At 38.6% G+C, this 20,801-nt stretch overlaps 1 protein-coding gene across 1 annotated transcript in view; it reads left to right on the top strand.

Annotated features, from left to right (window-relative positions):
• The first annotated feature begins 4,321 nt into the window (after positions 1 to 4,321).
• The window catches only part of mapkapk2a (MAPK activated protein kinase 2a), a 155,048-nt gene continuing 138,568 nt past the window's right edge, over positions 4,322 to 20,801 (top strand). Inside the window, exon 1 of the mRNA XM_039749137.1 lies at positions 4,322 to 5,236. Coding sequence (XP_039605071.1) covers positions 4,970 to 5,236 — 267 coding nt within the window. The 5' untranslated portion in view covers positions 4,322 to 4,969. The remainder of the gene's footprint in view (positions 5,237 to 20,801) is intronic.

Raw genomic sequence — 20,801 nt, 5'->3', positions numbered from 1 at the left:
CACAATTGTCCAGGCGCCCCCTGGCAGTGGCCACGGGCCCCTATAGGGTTGAGCTTCCATGCTCAATTTCCATGGCCCCCATACAAACCAGGGTGGCTGCCCTCTCGTGGTCCGGAGGAGGCATAGTCCCTCTCCTGGTCCTTCCAGGCGTCCCGGCTGGGCACAGCCCCCCCAGCTGCCCGCCACATTTGGCATTAACTAAACTAGGTCTTCTACCATATGTGTCATGAAACGATCCTTTGAAATAGCATTTGCATTTTACACTTATTTCGTCTGCAAAGCTTCCTGACGTTATATCTGAATCCTTTATATATTTACTATCACTGGAATGAAATACAGCAGTTTGTTTTTATGTTTGATGTTAGCATAATTACTAATCAAGGAATTCTGATTAGAACTGTAGAATTATAACAAATTTTCTTTGAAGGCATGTATTTGTTCAAGTGATATTTAATAACTAGGGTGCCACTAAATAAACTTGCATGAATAATAATTAAAATCTGTGAAGGTTGAGCAGTGGGGGTATAATTAGTTTGTAGTGCCTGCAAGTTTTTCTTTTAGCCGGTTCACATTTCAAAGAATTTTGTGGGGTGAATTTTATCTTTTCCTCAAATGTCAGCATATCCTTCTCTTTTATTTGTGAACACACAACTGCAGGTTTCTTCCAGGCCATTTATCTTAATGTGTGATGAGTTAACATTTAGTATGAATACAAAGTATTACAACATACTTCATCATTCAAAGGCACACATGTGCTTCTTGTACTGCATAATAAACACAATAAATTATACAGACAGGAATGTACGAACAGCACACCATACACCCCATAAGCAAACATGTAATTTAATTATAAGCCTGCCATGGTAGAGGCTGCTGTTTATGCCAAAGGCAAACAGACAGACAGATAGATAGATATGAAAAGCACTATATAAGAGACAGACAGACTGACAGGCAGACAGACAGAAATAAAAGGCACTATACAAGAGATAGATACTGTGTATATATATATATATATATATATATATATATATATATATATATATATATATATATATATATATGAAAGACACCATATAACAGATAGATAGATCAGTGTTTCCCAACCTCAGTCCTTTGGCCCTCCTGTGGCTGCAGGATTTTGTTCCAAACAGATCCCTAATTAGTGACAACACTTGATAACATTGATCTCATTTAATTATTATTTTACATTCAGAAAAGTACAGAAGCATGATTTTTACATTTATAAGACCTTTAGAAATATTTCTGCTTTTGCTATAGATTTAAACGCTTAACTCTCTTTTGTTGATTTCATTATATTTTATCCTTTCTCTGTGCAGTTTTTCCCCATTGTTGTATCTTATTAACGACAATTAAAAATGAGCAGAGCAGACACGCTGGCAAACAACACTGAATAATCAATGGCTGCAATTACTTTAGCAGCAGACCCACTAATTAGCAAATAATGGAGTGATTAAACAATTAGAACACCTAGAAAAGTAAAATGAAAATCAAGATTAAAATATTGTCAAAAAGAAAAAAATACATTACTCCCATATAACTGCTTGGTACATTTTAATATACCACGGGACCGAGGTTGGGAAGCACTGAGATAGATAGATAGATAGATAGATAGATAGATAGATAGAAAAGGCATTATATAACAAATAGATAGATAGATAGATAAGGCACTATATAACAAATAGATAGCTAGATAGATAAATAGATAGATAGATAGATAGATATGTAAGGCACTATAAGATAGATAGATAGATAGATAGATAGATAGATAGATAGATAGATAGATAGATAGAGTATTTTGTGTATATTGTAGTATGTCCCTGGGGGGAAATTTAGCTTTTTATAGAAGCTCAAGAAATATAAAAAACAAGCAATAATAACAACAACCATTGCCCTCAAATACACACAAAAATTACAAAAACGGTTAAAACTTCTGACATGGCTTACGAAAGAGAGCAGTCCCTGTCCCATGTAGGCATTATTCAGGTGTATTTCTGTTGGTATAAAGGAGCCCCCAGTTGTGTTTCTTGACACGTTTCTGTAGAATGATCCATTAGCTGAAAGTCCTCAGTGTGCCAGGGAGAGGATGTGTAACATTGTTCATAATGGCACTCTGTTTTGTCTTCATTCTCTCCTCCATTGTCTCCAGAGTGTCTCCCTTAACTAAGCCTGTTGCTTTGGTGGGCATCTTTTGAAATGATGTTACCTGCCCAGCACACCACACTGTGTACAGCAGATAATCACACACTGGCTATCACAGAGTTGTACAATGTGTACATATGAAATATCTTCGATTTTAATACTACATAAAAGCTAAGATGGAGGCTGAACAAATTAATTTATAAGGGCTTCCCTAGAAAGAAGCTGGGGAGTTATGGTTGTTATAACCCCACAGTCTTTACATGCTGTATGATGGATGACTAAAACAGGTGGTGTCCTAAGCAGAAATGGCCATGCGGTCTTCCCTTCTAGCTTTTTTCCTACAGTTGGACAGGTTTTTAAAACCAAGTAAATGGCATACCATAACCCTTCCCATGAAGAGCAAATGACAGGCAGGTAAGACATACCAGTATTGTACACTATATGGCCAAAAGCTTGTGGACACCTGACTTTTATACCTACATGAGCTTTTTGGACATCCCATTCCAAAGACGGACATTAATATGGAGCTGCACTCCCTGACCCACCCCAATTTGTGGCCATACCAGCCTCTACTCGTCTAGGAAGGCATTCCACAAGATTTTAGAGTGTGTCTGTGGGAATTTGTGCCCTTTAAGCCAAAAGAGCATTTGTAATGGCAGGCACAGTTGTTGGATGAGAAGACCTGGCTCACAATCCGAGTTCCAGTTCATCCCAACGGTGTTCAGTAGGGTTGAGGTCAGGGTTCTGTGTACACCACTTGAGTTCCTCCAAGTCTTTATGGATCTGACTTTGTGCACATGGGCATAGTTATGCTGTAGCAAAAAAGGGCCTTCCCAACCTGTTGACACAAACTTGGAGGTGCACAATTGTCTAAAATGTCTTTGAATGCTTTGGCATTAACAGTACCTTTCACTGGAACCAAGGGCCCAAGCCTAAACCCCTAAAAAACACCCCCAGACCATTATCCCTCCTCATCCAACTTTACAGTAGACGCTTTGTAGTCCGGAAAGCCTCTTGAAAGCTCCATCAGACTACCAGATAGTGAAGTGTGATTCATCATGTCAGAGAACACATTTCCACTGCTCCAGACTTCAATGGTGGTGTGCTTTATACCACTTCAGGTGATGCTTTGTACATTGCACGTAGTGGTCTTAGGCTTGTGTACAGCTGCTTGGCCATGGAAACCCACTTCATGAAGCTCCTAATCTTCAGTTCTTGTGCTGATGTTGCTTTCAGAAGCAGTTTGGAACTCTCTTATGAGTGATGCAGCAGACAATGGGCGATTTTTAAGTTTTACACGCTTCAGCAGTTGGCACCCTAACACTGTGAATTTGCATGGTCTACCACATTATGGCCAAGCTATTGTTGCTTTCGAAGCTTCTACTTCACAATAATAGCACTGAGAGTTGACCGGGGCAGATCTAACACAGTAGAAATTCCACTCACTGTCTTTTGGTAAAGATGGCATCCTGTGATACTGCCACTTTTGAAAACATTGAGCTCTTCAATATAACCCAATCTAATATGTGTCAATGGAGACAGTATGGTTCTGTGGACACAGAGGTCGTGACCTGTTTAGTATAAAGTGGATTTTAAAAATGGGTGGATGGACTTCATACTCTGAGGTTGTGGATTCAAATCCCACTGCCCACACTGTGTGACTATGAGCATGTCACCTTTACAATTGGAAAAGCAAAAGAAATGCAACCAATTGTATCTCAATATTGTAAGCCGCCTCGAATAAAGGTGTCAATTTAATAATAATCTGCTTCATTTTATGTGCCTGTTAACTGTGGGTGCGGTTGAAATAGCAGAACTCGATAATCTGGTGGGGCTGTATAGGCCATACAGTGCAATTTCAAATTTGAATGTACTCGTGGGTTTCCTAATGCATGCATGACGATCAGTTATCAGTACCGACTGATAGAAGGCAGCCAGTAACTGCAGTGACTCCTGCTTCTTTACAGCTCGTACACGCCGGGGTCATTTCAAGTTATCTGTTTCTCGATCTTGGCGTGGGCGCCTCCCATTGCTCAAAGACATCCTTGGCCAAATTTCGTGAGTGCTTCGTTGCGTCCCGTTCCGGGTTATAGTAGTTCTTGCCATTTATTTAAGCGAAAGTGTTTTTCAAAGGGAGTCACTTGTCGAGCAACGGATGGCCCCCCGAGTCCTCGAGGGAAGAGCGAATGACGGCTTGTTCACCACACGGTGGCGATTCGCATTTCTTTTTAAAGGGGTTTTTCGGACAAGCTTTTTTATGTTGTAAGCAGCACACGGCGAAGTCGCCGGCGAGTGACATTGTCTACCTTCCGACTTCCCCTTTAAGAGCAGAGCCACCAGCGCGAGCGAGGCTGTGACGTCTCCAAAAAGTGCACCGACTGCCGTGAACTGTTTGAAAGTGGAAGAGTATCCTGGCGACTTTGCGGGCTGGCGTTTTTTTTTTTTGGTGTGTGTAAGTCAGGGAAAGCCAAAAAAGGTACGAAGCCACTCTCTCCCTCATCGAGACCCGGCGGGGAGTACACGCCGGCAGAGGAGAGCTCAGAAACACGTAACGTGGGTAGAGGGAGCGACGCGAAACCTCGGATACAGAAAAGAAAGAGAGACGCGGGGCCAAACCCCTGGAGAATTCCCAGACGTCGTGGAGCGGCTGGAGCGTCGAAACAATAAACGGCAACGGGAAGGGAGCGGGAACCGTGTGTGCCGCTAGTGAGACCGAGAGACAAGTCCATTTTTTTTTTTTTTAAGGTGCCAGCCTCACCCCCATCCTGAGTGATCCTTGTCCCCGTCCCGGCACCGGGTTACTTTCACTATGTTGTCTAACTCCCAGAACCAGAATGTGCCAGAGTCAATGTTCCCAAACCAACAACAACAACAGCAACAACAACAGCAGCAGCCACAACATCCAGTCCAATCATTTCCCCTTTTTCCTCAAATCGGCGTGAAAGTAGGACTGCAGATTAAAAAGAATGCAATCACAGATGACTACAGGGTCACCAGCCAGACCCTTGGCTTGGGTATTAATGGAAAAGTTTTGGAAATTTTCTGCAAGAAGACCGGGAACAAAATGGCCCTGAAGGTAAGCGGCGGCCTTTGTCCTCTTTCGGCGGCCGTAGCCGATTAGCCTTTGTCGTGTTTCATTTATACTACACAGAAATTACTATTTGAAACATTTTGTGTTGCTCTCTTAGATTAGAAAAAAAAAAAGAAATTCGCCCCCGTTTTGGATACTTTGGGTATGGTTGACCGAGATTCTGCTTTCTTTGTGATTGGGTATAAACTTTGTGTTTCTTCTTAGTAATGAAAGTATTGTATCGACCTTTTTGTGTTTTTCTTTATAATAGGGAGTGTTGACTGCTTCCTACCTCTCGAGTGTGTCAGTATTGTTTCATTCACCACACTCGCACGCGTGCCACAGCCGTGGGACATGGTGGCATGATTAAGGGACATCCTGGACAGGCCGTAGTGTTCGTGCCTGCCTGATCCTCAGTGTTAAAAAGTACACGCCACCTGAGCAGCTTGAATAAAACGATCGGATTTCTCGCTACTTGTCCATGATTGCATTGCGTGGGGGGATACACGAGCAGCAGAGGAAGTTTATCTTGTGATAACCACTGAAGGAAAGCCGCAAAGTTATCATTTCGGTTCATTATGAAAGAGGGTCGAAGTTCCCATTCAAGGGGTGTGAAGAGGGCGGGTCCAGTCATGAATGGATTAAGAGAGAAAGAGGAATGAAAGAGTAATGCGGCTGTAAAAGAAAAACGTGCAACAATTTCTTGTGCGATTTTGGTGAAACGCATTGAGATAAGCGGGGCAACGAGACGCTGTCACTCTGGCTGCGTTTTTCCGTTAGAACCCTCTGCAAATAATTGTGTGCTTTGAATTGCTGCCGTGGAACTCGCTCGTCTCGTAATCTTTAATTTGGCCAGTGGGATTTCGCGTACTGTTTATATTTCTAAATTGGTTTATTCTGAGACGGCGGAAGTCGGAATGGAAGTCACCTTAGCAATTCGCAGAAATAGATTTGCTGTACTTAGAAGTAAGGCGGGCGGCCTTTAAAATGACACGTACCATGTGATTGGCTTAATAGACCACCTGGCCAGCTTCTTGTGTTTGTATGGCGGTCCCCCAACTATAGCCAAGCCCGCGTCAGATGCCCACTCCTCCGCGGGCAGTGTCGTGGTGAGCAGCCACCCGCCCCTCGCATCGATGACATGACGTTTTTCTCATTTTCATAAATTCTGGGAGTGGATAAACGAAAAACCTGAAGCCTTCCTCCAAAAATTCCCTGGAACGGGACTGGTAGACTCCCTTCCTAGAGACATGCCGGGGCAGAAAGGTTTATTTTGACCTGTTGTCATAATTAGAAACCCATCGATACTAGTAATGCGACACATTTTTTTGGTTAATCTTTCTTTGTGAAAATTTAGAACCACAATTTCTTCTTTTTGCTTTTACGTAAGTGCCTTCAGGAATCGTTTTATTTCTTTTATCCTACCATTTATAACCCCATTTTTTACCTGTCGGTGTTCATCCCCCAAGGTTGGCGGGTGATGAAGCTTTTCCCTGCAGCATTTGGTGGCAGGCAGGAGTCGGCCCAAAGAGTAAAGTGTGCCAGTGTATTACACGGTGCTTGTGTACTCACACTCCTGCAAACCCAACGTGGAATCTGTAATTACGTTAAAGTTAATATCACATTAGGCGACTTCTAGTCGTATGGCTTTTCAGACTTGCTGACTGCAGTTGACCTCGTTTCCAGACTGGGGGTCTCATTTATAAAACGTTGTGTGGATTACAGTGGGAAAGTATGTGTACGCCAACAAAATTAAATATCCATCCATTTTCCAACCCGTTGAATCCAAACACAGGGTCACGATGATTTATTAAACTTGTACACCATTTTACTTTGCACGCCACAATTGTGAATATATGAATGCACTTTGAACCCCACCTGATGCCCACCTCATGGAGTATGCTAATCAACTTCATACATATGCAGTCACGTTGCCACAGACCTTTATCTGCTGGTAGAGCCGTTTCCCACCTTGAGCCCCCAGATGCAGCATCTGAGGTGGTGTGATCCTCATGGCATTAAAGCGCCTCTCCTCTGCACTGTGAGGTCAGAGAAAGGCAGAAGGTGCCAGCATCCAAGTGGGTAGTGGGTAGCACATGTAATGATATGTCTGGCGTTGCAATGAATAGCATAGGACATGTAAAACATTGAGAGTTCAGTCATTTACTTAATCAACAAGCCAGCTATCACATACAGCACCATCAAAAAGCTATCATTGTTTTGCCACAAAATAAATGAATCATGATTTGACCAAGGTCACTTGGCCACGATATATGTTAGTCTCATTTTAGCGTCAAAGACGACTTGTGCATTAATGGAATGTAACTGCTTATGGTTAACCAAGCAGCTTATTCTTGCTTGGTGTCCTTATTGCAATATGAGTGCAGTCAGTTGCCCTGATTATGTTAAGAAAACTGGACACTGCTGCAAATTGCCTTTTTATGTTGGCCTGTACACCCACACCATATGGAATCTGAATATAGCACCCTGTCAGTCATTTATGGCTTCTAACATAGTGGACGTCCTGGAGCTAAAGCTTGCCTAAGATATTAATTGTTGGTAAAACCTGCATATGAACAGGCATAGCCCAGTTTTGGACAGTCTGTCTTTCTAATTCTGGGAGCAGTCCCGTACATAGTTCTAATAGAATGACTCTTGAAATCATAAATCAGCTCATAAGCCAGTCATGACCATGGGCAAAAAAATCCTGCTGGTCCCTAAATGCTCACTCCCTTCGTATGCAACTATTTACATAGTCTTCAAGCAGGGCACAAAACATATGAATAATGTTCTCGGATAATGAAACTTCTACAGTGTGATAAAGATGTGTCTTCATAAAATGAAAGTACCAACAAGCTATGTAATTACGCTGCTTTCCATTTAAACGGGGAGGTCAGAATTTCTGAGTTCCAAGTAGGAAGATTAACTTGGAATGCCCTGACAAGTTGGATTTCCTACTTGGAAAGCCGTGAAGGCCTTACCAACCTCGACCTCAAAATCCAAGATGGCTGCACTGTGCATCAACAGAAATGAAAGCTGCAGTATTGTACCATTTATTTGCACTTCTGTCTGTTTGTTTCTCATTAAATAAGCCAGTAACACAGCGGTGTCCAACTTCTATCTGTGAACAGGTTTCTATGGCGTTTGGGTGCACATAATACCACGTGATACGTTATCAACAGCTTGTTCAGTAGTTATCTACAGGTTTTCCCCGGAATCTCTGTATTGGTTTTCCAAATATTTTATTGGAGTGCAGTCTACTTGGGTGTGACTTCAATCCCAGCTCTGACTTCCGAGGCAAATGAAACGTATTCTCAAATACCAACTTTCATTATCTACTACAGGGGTGCCCACACTTTTTCGGCTTACGAGCTACTTTTAAAATGACCAGGTCGAAATGATCTACCTACAATAAAAATTATATATACACACACACACACTGAGTATACTTTATACATAAAATATATGTTGTTGTACCTTGCATAACTGAATAACCTTTACGGCACAATGACAATTCAATACATTTATGGTCACTACAGTATTTGGATTTAATAATCATGTGGGATAAGGCTGACTCGCATAAATAAGTAGAGCCGAATAATGCAGTCATGGAGGCAGCACATTTCCTCATGTTTGGGTACTTTTCCTCTGTGAGTAAGTTCCAAAACTGTCCATGAGCCCCATACTTCAGCTGAATGTCATCCTGTAGTGTCAAAATCTTTTAAAAGTTTTCAAAAAAGTTTTAGGTGAAACAGTGTTGCAATTTTTCTTGCAGGTGAATCACCCTCAACATCTTCCCTAAATGGAGAGCACTTAAATGTAGCGATTGGCTCAAGTAAAGCCGAGTCTTGAAACCGTCTGTCAAAGTCTGACAGACAATTTTCAATCTGCTCTGTGTAGCGTATGCTGTCAAGTTGTCAAATCCCTTCTTTATTCGATATAAATTGGAAGGCTAACTAGATCACAGCCAGAGTTTTGTAGTAGCTCGCGCGTTTGATCGTGCGTGCAGGATGACCAGTGTAATAGAAGAAAAGAGATCTTGAACCGGCCGCCCTGTATGTCAATCAAGTGGCAAATGCCATAGGGAGGATATATGATAGACTAACGTTTAATAAATTTTTTTTTATAATGCAACCCGATCTACTGGTCGATTGCGATCGACATATTGGGCACCCCCTGATCTACTAAACCTGTCTTCCAATTACGAAACTGGTTAGAATAAAAACCTGCACCCATCGCTTATGCTAAATTTTTACTGAACAAAGTAGATGCATAAGAATTTTTTGCTTTTTAAAATTTATTTTTATTTTTGTATTTGCACCATCATTTACTAAAAACCTCACAAGTGGATAACACTAATATAGCTGCCCTTTAGCAGTCAGTGTCACTTGCACTGCTATCTGCTATGCTTGTTATTAATTATCAGTATCTGGATATACCTAAGAGGAAAAACTCTACAGAAAAAGTGAATGTAAGAAGAAAATGACAGATTTAAGCATCTAAAGACATGGTAAAGTACATATTTTTCTTCATTTTTTTTTCAAATGCTAATTTAACGCTAATGCACTTTTCTGAATTCAAAATAAGAAAATGAGTAACAAGAATGGACACTTAAACAGTGAAATCAAAGAATAGGTAAAAACAGGTCACTGGTTGGAGCAAAACATTGCAGCTACAGGGGACCCTGGGACTGGATATTGATCACTACAGATTTACATGACTGAAAATTGCTGGGTATGTCACATTTACCAATTGTGTGACAACTTCCCAGCACAGTCGTGCTCACCCCTTTTTCTAACAGCCAACTCATGGTGTCTGATGGAGCTGGTGCTGTAGGAAGGGCTAAGCGCTACGGCAAGTTCAACTGCAATCTTGACTGCAATCTTGACTTGTTTTTCTTTTTTCAAGACATCAGATAGAGAAGCTTTTCTTCTGCTTTTGAAGTCCACCATTTCTTATTCCTTGTCATTGTATTATAGGAATAATAGTTCTGGATATTTAGTCATTAGTAGTCAGCTGTCAAGCATGCAAGCCCACACCTACAACTAAAGACCTGAAACTTGCCCCAAGAAAATCAAACTAGTTGAAGTGCGCTGACGGGTACGTCAATTTGAGTGACCAGCTTCATGGGAGTGTGCCACGACTTCCTCTGTCTCAATTAGATTGTGTAAGTTAAGGCCATGACTGAAAAAAGCTGGAAATGTCACCTAATGTGACATGGCCTTAAGACACATTTTTGAGGCAGCGGCAGTAACTGTGGCACCAAAATTCCTCTTGTCCTGTTTCAGTGAAATATCTGGAACTCGCCAAGGAAGGCAGGGTGAAAGACTGAGAAGTAGTAGTGTGCACTACTAGTCCAAAACCATTTGATGATTGTCTCAGGAAAATAAAACCCACATATTAACTGTCTGATATGGCCGAATCAGAATGCTGAAGCCATATAATTAAATGGCATATTTCTTTTACAGCATGAATTGGTTTCAGCAAGAATCTGCATTCTCTTAAGGCCCTCCGGCAACTGTATCTTACACACCACTTTCGTAATTATGTATTCCCCTTTGTTTTTCTTAAAACAGTTTTTCACAGAGGTAGGCTGTGCTTTAGAATGATTCCTTACAGCCCCAGAGTCTTGGGTTCAAATTTTGTCCTTTCTCTGTCTGGGTGCCTTTCTGTCTTGAGTATAAATCCAAGAAATAACAAACAGAAGTAATGAAACTATAGGAGTCGACCACCTTTAATAAGTGTTTAACAGCATCGGCAACAAACAATATAATCTGTAGAAGGGAGGCAGGCCTGAAAGGACTGTAATTAAGAATTACAAATCTAAAATTTTTAAGAGAAAAGACAGGCTTGTGAGTATTATTTGAGGACAGATGGAGCCTAAAGGGCAAGTTTAGGTAATGTTGATCTGAAGTAGGAGGGGGTACAGATGAAAAATCCCATCTGGAAACCGTTTCTTTAATGCGATTTTTTTTAACTTAAATTAATTCCTTTGGCACTGTATGTCCTAATTCTTTATAATTTTGCTTAATAAAATCTTCATATAAAGAAGAGGAGTCTTTAGTAGAAGTAGTTCTGTCATTTGAACTTTGGGTGGATCATTCTTGATTTCTCTGAAAATGAAGGTTTTAAAGGAATTAAAAGTGTTTTGTTTAGTGGTTTGAATAACCGTAGGAGTAATGTTTTGTCAAGTGCACTCTTTCCTTAAATGTAAAATTCCAGTTATCTTTTTGGAATTGCCTGGCCTTTACTTTGCCATTGACATTTAGACCAGGGCAATTTTAGTATTTTAACGGTGATTTTGATTGCTGAGAGTTTGGAAAGTTCTACTGGATCGACTTTCTTTTTTAAACCAGTTATTTTTCATTTATACTCCTTTCTAATTATTATTGTTTATTTTTTAATTAAAACAAAATGTGTTCACAAGAAACCAGAAGATAAGCTAATTAAGAAGGGAGCAGTATAACCCAACAGTGCCCTCTTGCAACCAATTCCATGAATTCACTAGTCACAGCCAAGACCAAAATCAGACTTATTGTGTATGTATAAAGAGATACAAATGAAGAAAATAGGAAATAAACCGCACTGCCTGTGCTGGCTACAAGAATGAAAGAACAATGTTGGGGAGAGCCAGACCACTAGGTTTTATCTGGGCCGAGACTTGCCCATTCTTGGTGGATTTAACTGAAGCATGATTGATTCAGCATGAGGACAGTTCAAGATAAATTTAAATAAAAAGAGTAATACTGTTAAAAGTGACAATCTCTGGGGTGTTCGTTCAAGAGGAGAGGAGTCATTTGGCTGCTAAACTCATTTGTGACGATTCAGTAGACGCCTCTTAATTATAGGAATATACCATCCCCCCAAAAAAATTCTGTTACTTGCCCTGCTTTGTGTACATTGATGGCCAAGAAAAACTTTTAGATTTATGTTTTCATGAAGAACAGAGGTCACACAATTCATAATAGAGTGGTCTTAGACCTTGCTTAATTCATTTTAGAACATCTGTGGAGGGGAAAAAATCTCACATTACTTTTTGTCTCATAATCTAAATGTCATTATATGCTCACAACATCTCAAACACATTTTTGGCTAAATATTTCTAAAATAAATCGCTTCTGGAAAACACTCTTTCAGATGGCATCAAGATTTTCAATCAATCGATCAACCTTCATTTCTTGGTTGTCAAGCCACAACTACACTACTTGCAGGTTTTTTTCCTTCAGCTACTATTGATTTGTCCTTAGTGGTACACCAGTAGAAACAAGGCGTAGGTAGGACTTTCAGTTTATAATATTTAGCATGGGAGAGCTTGTCCGCAAGCTGCATTTGTTACTTGTTGCAAAGGGACATCATGTGATGAGGAATTGGTGTTTTGTTGTCTTATGACTCAGCACACAGCGGAACTCTTAATGATCGTATCTTTGGACTTTGAAGAGGACTGCCGTCTCTCCCTCCAGTCAGCCCATTCCCCTTTAGATATACAAAATTATGATTCATATTTTGAGTGGGCTATTCTCTTACCCCCCACCCCTTATTAGTTGAAGAATCTGATAAAACATAGTGTGATTTATTTTTTCCACTTCAAACGGTAATTATGATGATAATAATAAGCAGCCTTCTATTAACCAGTAAGCAATATAAGAGCATGCTTAAGCCACCAAGTGAAAATTAAGAGGTTTTATAAAAAGTAGTAGAAAACTTTTAAGTATAACGAAAGTTTTAAGTAGACGAAAATGTGCATTATTTTTTTGTTTTTTTGTGATCCTTGTATGTTAAAATGCTGTATATTTTCAGAGTTATAAAGCAGTGGAATAGGAGACATTTTTGTTCCATACAAATATTGATGTTTCTTTGGTAGAGTATATTTTTGAAAAAGTTGTTGACAAAAATCAGTTTTTGCAGAAAGAGGATTTTGAAAATCAGTCATGTGACAAGCGTATAATAGACTGTATAGCAGGGCTTGGATGGATAGCCTCTGCTAGAGCACTATTCTGTCAATGGAGATGGACATTTTCTTTGGTTTCTCTTTATATCATTTTTCTTCATATTCATAAAGATGTTTTAAGAGCAGTGTAGTGTAGTTAGGCTTGCTTTGTTTTATTCGATGGAAAACCAAAGGAAGTGGGAAGAATAGCTCATTGAATGTTTTCTTTTTATTGTCAATCTTGTTTCATATTTTTATGGTGTAAGATTCTGTGACTTTTTTATGGTATGTGCAATGTATGTTTACATATTTCTTGTTCAGTTCTTATTTTTTATTTTGCACAATACAAATATTTTGAATATAAATTAGATCAGCTGACTCATCATTTTAAAAAACAGCCTAAATCCCATTTGTTCAGGAAGGCATTTAACTGACTGTGATAATGGAATTCTGTCCGTTTCTTTTAGTTTACCTCTCTATATCAGTGCTCAGGATGATTTGTATCACAAATTCTGTTATTTGTTCAGGGTTTTCTTTTAGTGTTTGTATTTTTGTATTGTGGTTTATTGTCCACTAGCAAAATACCCGCGCTTCGCAGCAGCGAAGTACTGCCTTAAAATTTTTATTAAGAAGAAAATTAAACCTGTTTAAACTGAGGGAAAATATACCAATAATTATTTGTTAAGGATCTCTTTGTATACCACATTGTCATTTCGGCCCTCCGGTTGTAATATGACCAAGCTGTGCGCTGAGCTTACTCTTGAGCATGCAACGTACAGTTGGCCATGTGAACAGTAATCTTGTTTCAAATCTCCCAGCTTGGATTGCTGCTGTCATAATCGGTTTGCGTTTCATGGTTTGTTTCAATTACGACAGTATTTGTAGGACTTGTGTTGAAGTGACATTTGGCATCTGTCAAGCGTTGTAAGCATACAACCAGTTTCATTGATAACTTCACATCCAGCTTTTGAGAGTTTAAACATTCATAAACATCAAAGTGTCCACTACTGAAATCCTCACCTGTCAATCTAAGATGTTTAAGAGGCATTGGCGGTTGTCCAAAGGTGTCCGAAATAAATACCTACATTGGTTTCGGTTAGCGCAGGGAAGCCACCTACCAAATTTCGTGAAGATGGGGCCATAAATAAGAAAGTTCAACATGGCGGACGTTGCCGACCGTTATGACCGTTACGTGTAGAATTTCGAAATGAAACTTGCTTAACTTTTGTAAGTAAGCTGTAAGGAATAAGACTGCCAAATTTCAGCCTTCTACCTACACGGGAAGTTTGAGAATTTTTGGTGAGTGAGTGAGGGCTTTGCCTTTTATTAGTATAGACTAGCAGAATACCTGCGCTTTGCAGCGGAGATGTAGTGTGTTAAAGAAGTTATGAAAAGGAAAAATTTTTAAAATAACGTAACATGATTGTTAATGTAATTGTTTTGTCATTGAGATATATATATATATATATATATATATATATATACATACAGTACAGGCCAAAGGTTTGGACACACCTCCACATTCAGTGTGTTTTCTTTATTTTCATGACCGTTTACAGCACTCCATCACTCTCCTTCTTGGTCAAATAGCCCTTACACAGCCTGGAGGTGTGTTTGGGGTCATTGTCCTGTTGAAAAATAAATGATCGTCCAACTAACCTGACTTCTGCACAACACAACTGGTGGTCCCAACCCCATTGATAAAGCAAGAAATTCCACTAAATAACCCTGATAAGGCACACCTGTGAAGTGAAAACCATTTAAGGTGACCTGTTGAAGCTCATCGAGAGAATGCCAAGAGTATGCAAAGCAGTAATCCGAGCAAAGGGTGGCTATTTTGAAGAAACTAGAATATAAAACATGTTTTCAGTTATTTCACCTTTTTTTGTTAAGTACATAACTCCACATGTGTTCATTCATAGTTTTGATGCCTTCAGTGAGAATCTACCAATGTAAATGGTCATGAAAATAAAGAAAACACATTGAATGAGGAGGTGTGTCAAACTTTTGGCCTGTACTGTCTGTGTGTGTGTGTGTGTGTGTGTGTATATATATATATATATATATATATATATATATATATATATATATATATATACACACACACACACACACACACAGACCGTACAGGCCAAAAACAGCTGTTGCTGGGAGTGCCAGAATCCATCGAGGAAGAAAAAAACGGATGACTCCTGCTCTTACGTGCACTTACTGTAGTGCTGCGTGGGTATTACTGTATGAAGTATGGTATCTGTTCAAGATCTATTTAAATTTTAAATATAAGTAATTTTTATTTAGTCGACAGAAATATGTTTGGTAGGAATGAAAGGTAAATTTAGTGAGCATTGCATAAATTTTTCTTCACCATAGAAATTTAAAGAGTAAATTCAACTTACATTCCTACCAAAGAGATTTCTGTCGTCTAAATAGAACCTACTTATATCCAAATTCGAGCTACTGAGCTGTCGCCTGCCTGACTGACTGGATATGTCACCCTCGCTTCGCTCTTACTTTCTTACCGTTCATGTAATCATGGCTAGTTGCGAATAAATGAGAACATGGAAGGAGGATCACACTGAGTATGGCTTTACCAAAATAATTACTGATGGCGAATAAAGTATCCATTATTCATAAAGCTTCAATTGGTGATCTTTTTTTCTGCGTTAACCTCATATTTTTTCATACTTCTTCTCAAACCAAGGGGGTGCGAGGGTAAAATGAATCGGGAAGTGCTGATTTATATATATTGAATATAATGAAATAGTTTTACTGTCAAATAATGCAAACAATACGCGGCACGTGTTTCGCCCTAATTCTGGGCTCATCAGGCGTACACACTCACTGCACCCCACCTCGGGAATCGAACCTTGGACGTCAGCGCTAGAGGCGAAGCCTCTCGTGTTGCACCACGGCGTGTGTTTAGTTTATTTGACAGTATCTAGATCGGGGTGTGCTTTTATATATATATATATATATATATATATATATATATATATATATATATATATATATATATATATATATATATATATATATAACTAGCAAAATACCCGCGCTTCGCAGCGGAGAAGTAGTGTGTTAAAGAAGCAATGAAAAGAAAAGGAAACATTTTGAAAATAACGTAACATGATTGTCAATGTAATTGTTTTGTCACTGTTGTGAGTGATGAGTGTTGCTGTCATATATATATATATATATATATATATATATATTTACACACACATAAACATATATATAAATATCTATACATATACACATAAATATACACACACACACACATACATACACATATATATATCTATATTAATAAAAGGCAAAGCCCTCACTCATTCACTCACTCACTCATCACTAATTCTCCAACTTCCCATGTGGGTGGAATGCTGAAATTTGGCAGGTTCATTCCTTACAGCTTCCTTACAAAAGTTGGGCAGGTTTCATTTCGAAATTCTACGTGTAATGGTCATAACTGGAAGCTGTTTTTCTCCATTTACTGTAATGGAGATGAGCTTGAAGCAGCGTGGGGGAGTTTCGTGTGACATCATCACGCCTCACACGTAATCACGCAGTAGATAGATAGATAGATAGATAGATACTTTATTAATCCCAAGGGGAAATTCACAAAATAAGGAAGACCTCCAAAAAGCGCTGAAGAAAACATGCATTATATAATTGAGAAGGCAGCGAAACAATAAGAAGCGAGCGAGTGACATATACAACCATATTGATGAGTTCTGCTACTTCGGAAACAAAGCACGATGTAAACCTACACTTTAAATTAAGTTCATAGACAGGCTGCCGCTGGCGTTTGTAATTTAGTGCCTGCCCATATAAGGCCGTCCGTCAGCGGCAATCCAATAGCAAACTCCCACTAAATATTCACGGGTTAAGGACTGTGCTTATGCAGAGGAAGATGAGATGGTCAGCGTGGTGTTTGGCACAAACTCAGCGAAACTGCGAGAGAAAGTTTTAAGTGCCAGGACTAAGGTAACATTAAATACAGCCATGGACATAGCACGAGATGGCACCAGCACAACTGGGGAACTTCGATGCATGTACACCGAGCGGCTCACGTGAACTGGACGAGTGCACAGATAAAAGCAACAGTTCCAAAGAGCGCTGAACAAAAACCGAATTACACAATTAAAAAGGCAGCAAAAAATATGAAGCGTCTGATACATACAAGCATATTCATAAATGCTGCTACTGTGGAAACAAAGCACACGGTGGAAAAAGTCAATGTCCGCTAAAGGAAGACAGTGTAAAAAAAACCCGTGCATGCAGTGTGTCAGGTCTCAGATAAAGAAGAAGACGAGCTGTTTATTGATGCAGTAAGAAACGAATCGATGAATGAAACCTGTCATCTTTACAATGATTGACAAACACGGAATGTAACTTGAACACAACACATCCTACAAATACGAACCTGATTGAAAGAAATAATGATAATCAAATCCTTGATGACAGCAACACTCAGTAACACTCACAAAACAAATACTGTATATTGACAGTCATGTTACGTTATTTTTAAAATGTTCCCTTTTCTTTTTCTACCTTTTTTAACACACTACTTCTCCACTGCGATACGCGGGTATATATATATATGTATATATATATATCCCGATCTACATACTCGAATAATGGATACTTTATTCGCCATCAATGATTGTTTTGGTAAAGCCATACTCAGTGTATTCATTAGATGAACGGTAAAAAAGTATATATATATATGTATATATGTATATGTATATATGTATATGTATATATGTATATGTATATATGTATATATATATATATATATATATATATATGTATATATATATATATATATATATATATATGTATATATGTGTCTTTGTGTGTATATATGTGTGTGTATATATGTAGATATATATGTATGTATATATGTGTATATATATATATATATATATATATGACAACAACACTCATCACTCACAACAGTGACAAAACAATTACATTGACAATCAGGTTACGTTATTTTCAAAATGTTTCCTTTTCTTTTCATTGCTTCTTTAACACACTACTTCTCCGCTGCGAAGCACGGGTATTTTGCTAATATATATATATCCCGATCTACATACTCGAATAATGGATACTTTATTCGCCATCAATGATTGTTTTGGTAAAGCCATACTCAGTGTATTCATTAGATGAACGGTAAAAAAGTAAGAGCGAGGGAGGATGACTTATTGAGGCATGCAGGCTGTAGTGTCGTCAACTCTATCTGAATTGCGCGATCACATTAGAAAAATATATCTTTTCAAGTTCTATTTAGTCCATATGTGTCAAACTCAAGGGCGGGCCACATCCGCCCGGCGTGTAATTATATCCGCCAGCGAGATCATTTTATATACCGTATTATTGTTATTAATGGCCCGGGTATATGAAGCGCTGGTAACACAATAAACTACAGATCCCATAATGCAGCACTTCAGCTGCCTTGCCGAACACTTACCGCGTTAATCAAGTGTAGCTTATGATGCTGCAAGTTATTGCGAAGCTAGCTCACACGATGCTGAAGAGAAAAGTTGATTCTGAAAATAGAGCCTTTAAAAACCGATGGGAGGCTGAGTATATGTTTATTGAACCCGTGTGTCTCATTTGTGGAGCTAATGTGGCTGTAATTACAGAATTTCATCTAAGACGGCACTATGAGACAAAACATCAGGGAGTTCTGTGTTGTGGAGATTCTCAGGATGGATTGCAGGTGCTTATCAGTGAGGCTGAAAGACCTGAATGCAATGCAGAAGATACAGAAAGCAGAAGAATTAAATAAGAATCTGACACCAGCGGACGTTTTTACCCGTGCACAATCACAAAGTGATTTCAAGTGAAGTTGCTTTTATGGGAGACACAAATGCACCAGTGCAACTTTCCCTGTTGCCAAATAATGTTAAACCAAGTCGTTACTACGGTGTTCCCAAATACGCACTTTGCTGATAAACCGAGCGCACTGAGTTTGCACGGTGCTTTGGTGACTTTGAAGAACAAAAAAAGTCCGTCTACATGCGGCTCGAACCTTGTGCATGTTTGGTAGCGCACATCTGTGTGAGAAGCTCTTCTCAGTGATAAAGACTAACAAAACAGCACACAGGAGTCGCCTCACTGATGAGCACCTGCAATCCATCCTGAGAATCTCCACAACACAGAACCTCACACCAAACAGAAACGAACTTGTGGCCAAAAGAAGATGCCAGGCGTCCAGCTCTAAAATGACATATGAGCAAAGACAACTGAATGATTTGATTTGTTATTGCTGAAAGGAACACATTTTATTTATATTTCCAGGTTTTGTTATGCAGCATGTTCATATTTGAATTTGTATAATTTTGAAAGGATATATTTTTATGGAGAGCAAAATCTTTTGGGATATTTAAAATCTAAGTTTATTTTTTATATAAATTTACATAAGAGTAAAGAAATGTGAATGTTTGTTCTTTTAAGTTATTTAAGGTTTGAGTTGATTTATTCACGAATAATATTCCTGTTTGTTTTTACCATTCCTACCAAAGATATTTCTGTCGACTAAATAAAAATTCCTTCTATTTAAAATTTAAATAGAACTTGAACAAACACGATAGTTCTTGCACGTAAGAGCGGGAGTTATCCGTTTTAACAAGCAGCGTATTGCACTGATACGAAATAGCTGTGTGTGTATATATGTAGATATATATGTATATGTATATATGTTTATATATGTGTGTGTGTGTGTGTGTATATATATATATATGTATTTGTGTGTATGTGTATATATGTGTATATGTATAGATATGTATATATATATATGTTTATGTGTGTGTGTGTAAATATATATATATGACAGCAACACTCATCACTCACAACAGTGACAAAACAATTACATTGACAATCATGTTAAGTTATTTTCAAAATGTTTCCTTTTCTTTTTCATTGCTTCTTCAACACACTACTTCTCCGCTGCGAAGCGCGGGTATTTTGCTAGTCTACATATATACACACAAATACACATATATATATATATATATATACACACACAGCTATTTCGTATCAGTGCAATACGCTGCTTGTTAAAACGGATAACTCCCGCTCTTACGCAAGTCTGCGGATATTATGAACTATCGTATTTGTTCAAGTTCTATTTAAATTTTAAATAGAAGGAATTTTTATTTAGTCGACAGAAATATCTTTGGTAGGAACGGTAAAACAGACAGGAATATTATTCGTGAATAAATCAACTCAAACCTTAAACAACTTATAATATTTTGCTCTCCATAAAAATATATCCTGTCTAAATTATACAAGTTAGAAATAAAGTAAACGTTAAAAGAACAAACATTCAAATTTCTTTACTCTTATGTAATTTTATATAAAAAATAAACTTAGATTTTAAATATCCCAAAAGATTTTGCTCTCCATAAAAATATATCCTGTCAAAATTATACAAATTCAAATATGAACATGCTGCATAACAAAACCTAGAAATATAAATAAAATGTGTTCCTTTCAGCAATAACAAATCAAATCATTCAGTTGTCTTTGCTCATATGTCATTTTAGAGCTGGACGCCTGGCATCTTTTTGGCAACAAGTTCGTTTCTGTTTGGTGTGAGGTTCTGTGTTGTGGAGATTCTCAGGATGGATTGCAGGT

This window comes from Polypterus senegalus, chromosome 3 (genome assembly GCF_016835505.1).
Source record: "Polypterus senegalus isolate Bchr_013 chromosome 3, ASM1683550v1, whole genome shotgun sequence".
In the NCBI taxonomy this organism is placed as follows: Eukaryota; Metazoa; Chordata; class Cladistia; order Polypteriformes; family Polypteridae; genus Polypterus; species Polypterus senegalus.
The sequence above is the reverse complement of the archived record's forward strand: the minus strand, read 5'-3'. Positions and strand labels throughout refer to the sequence as shown.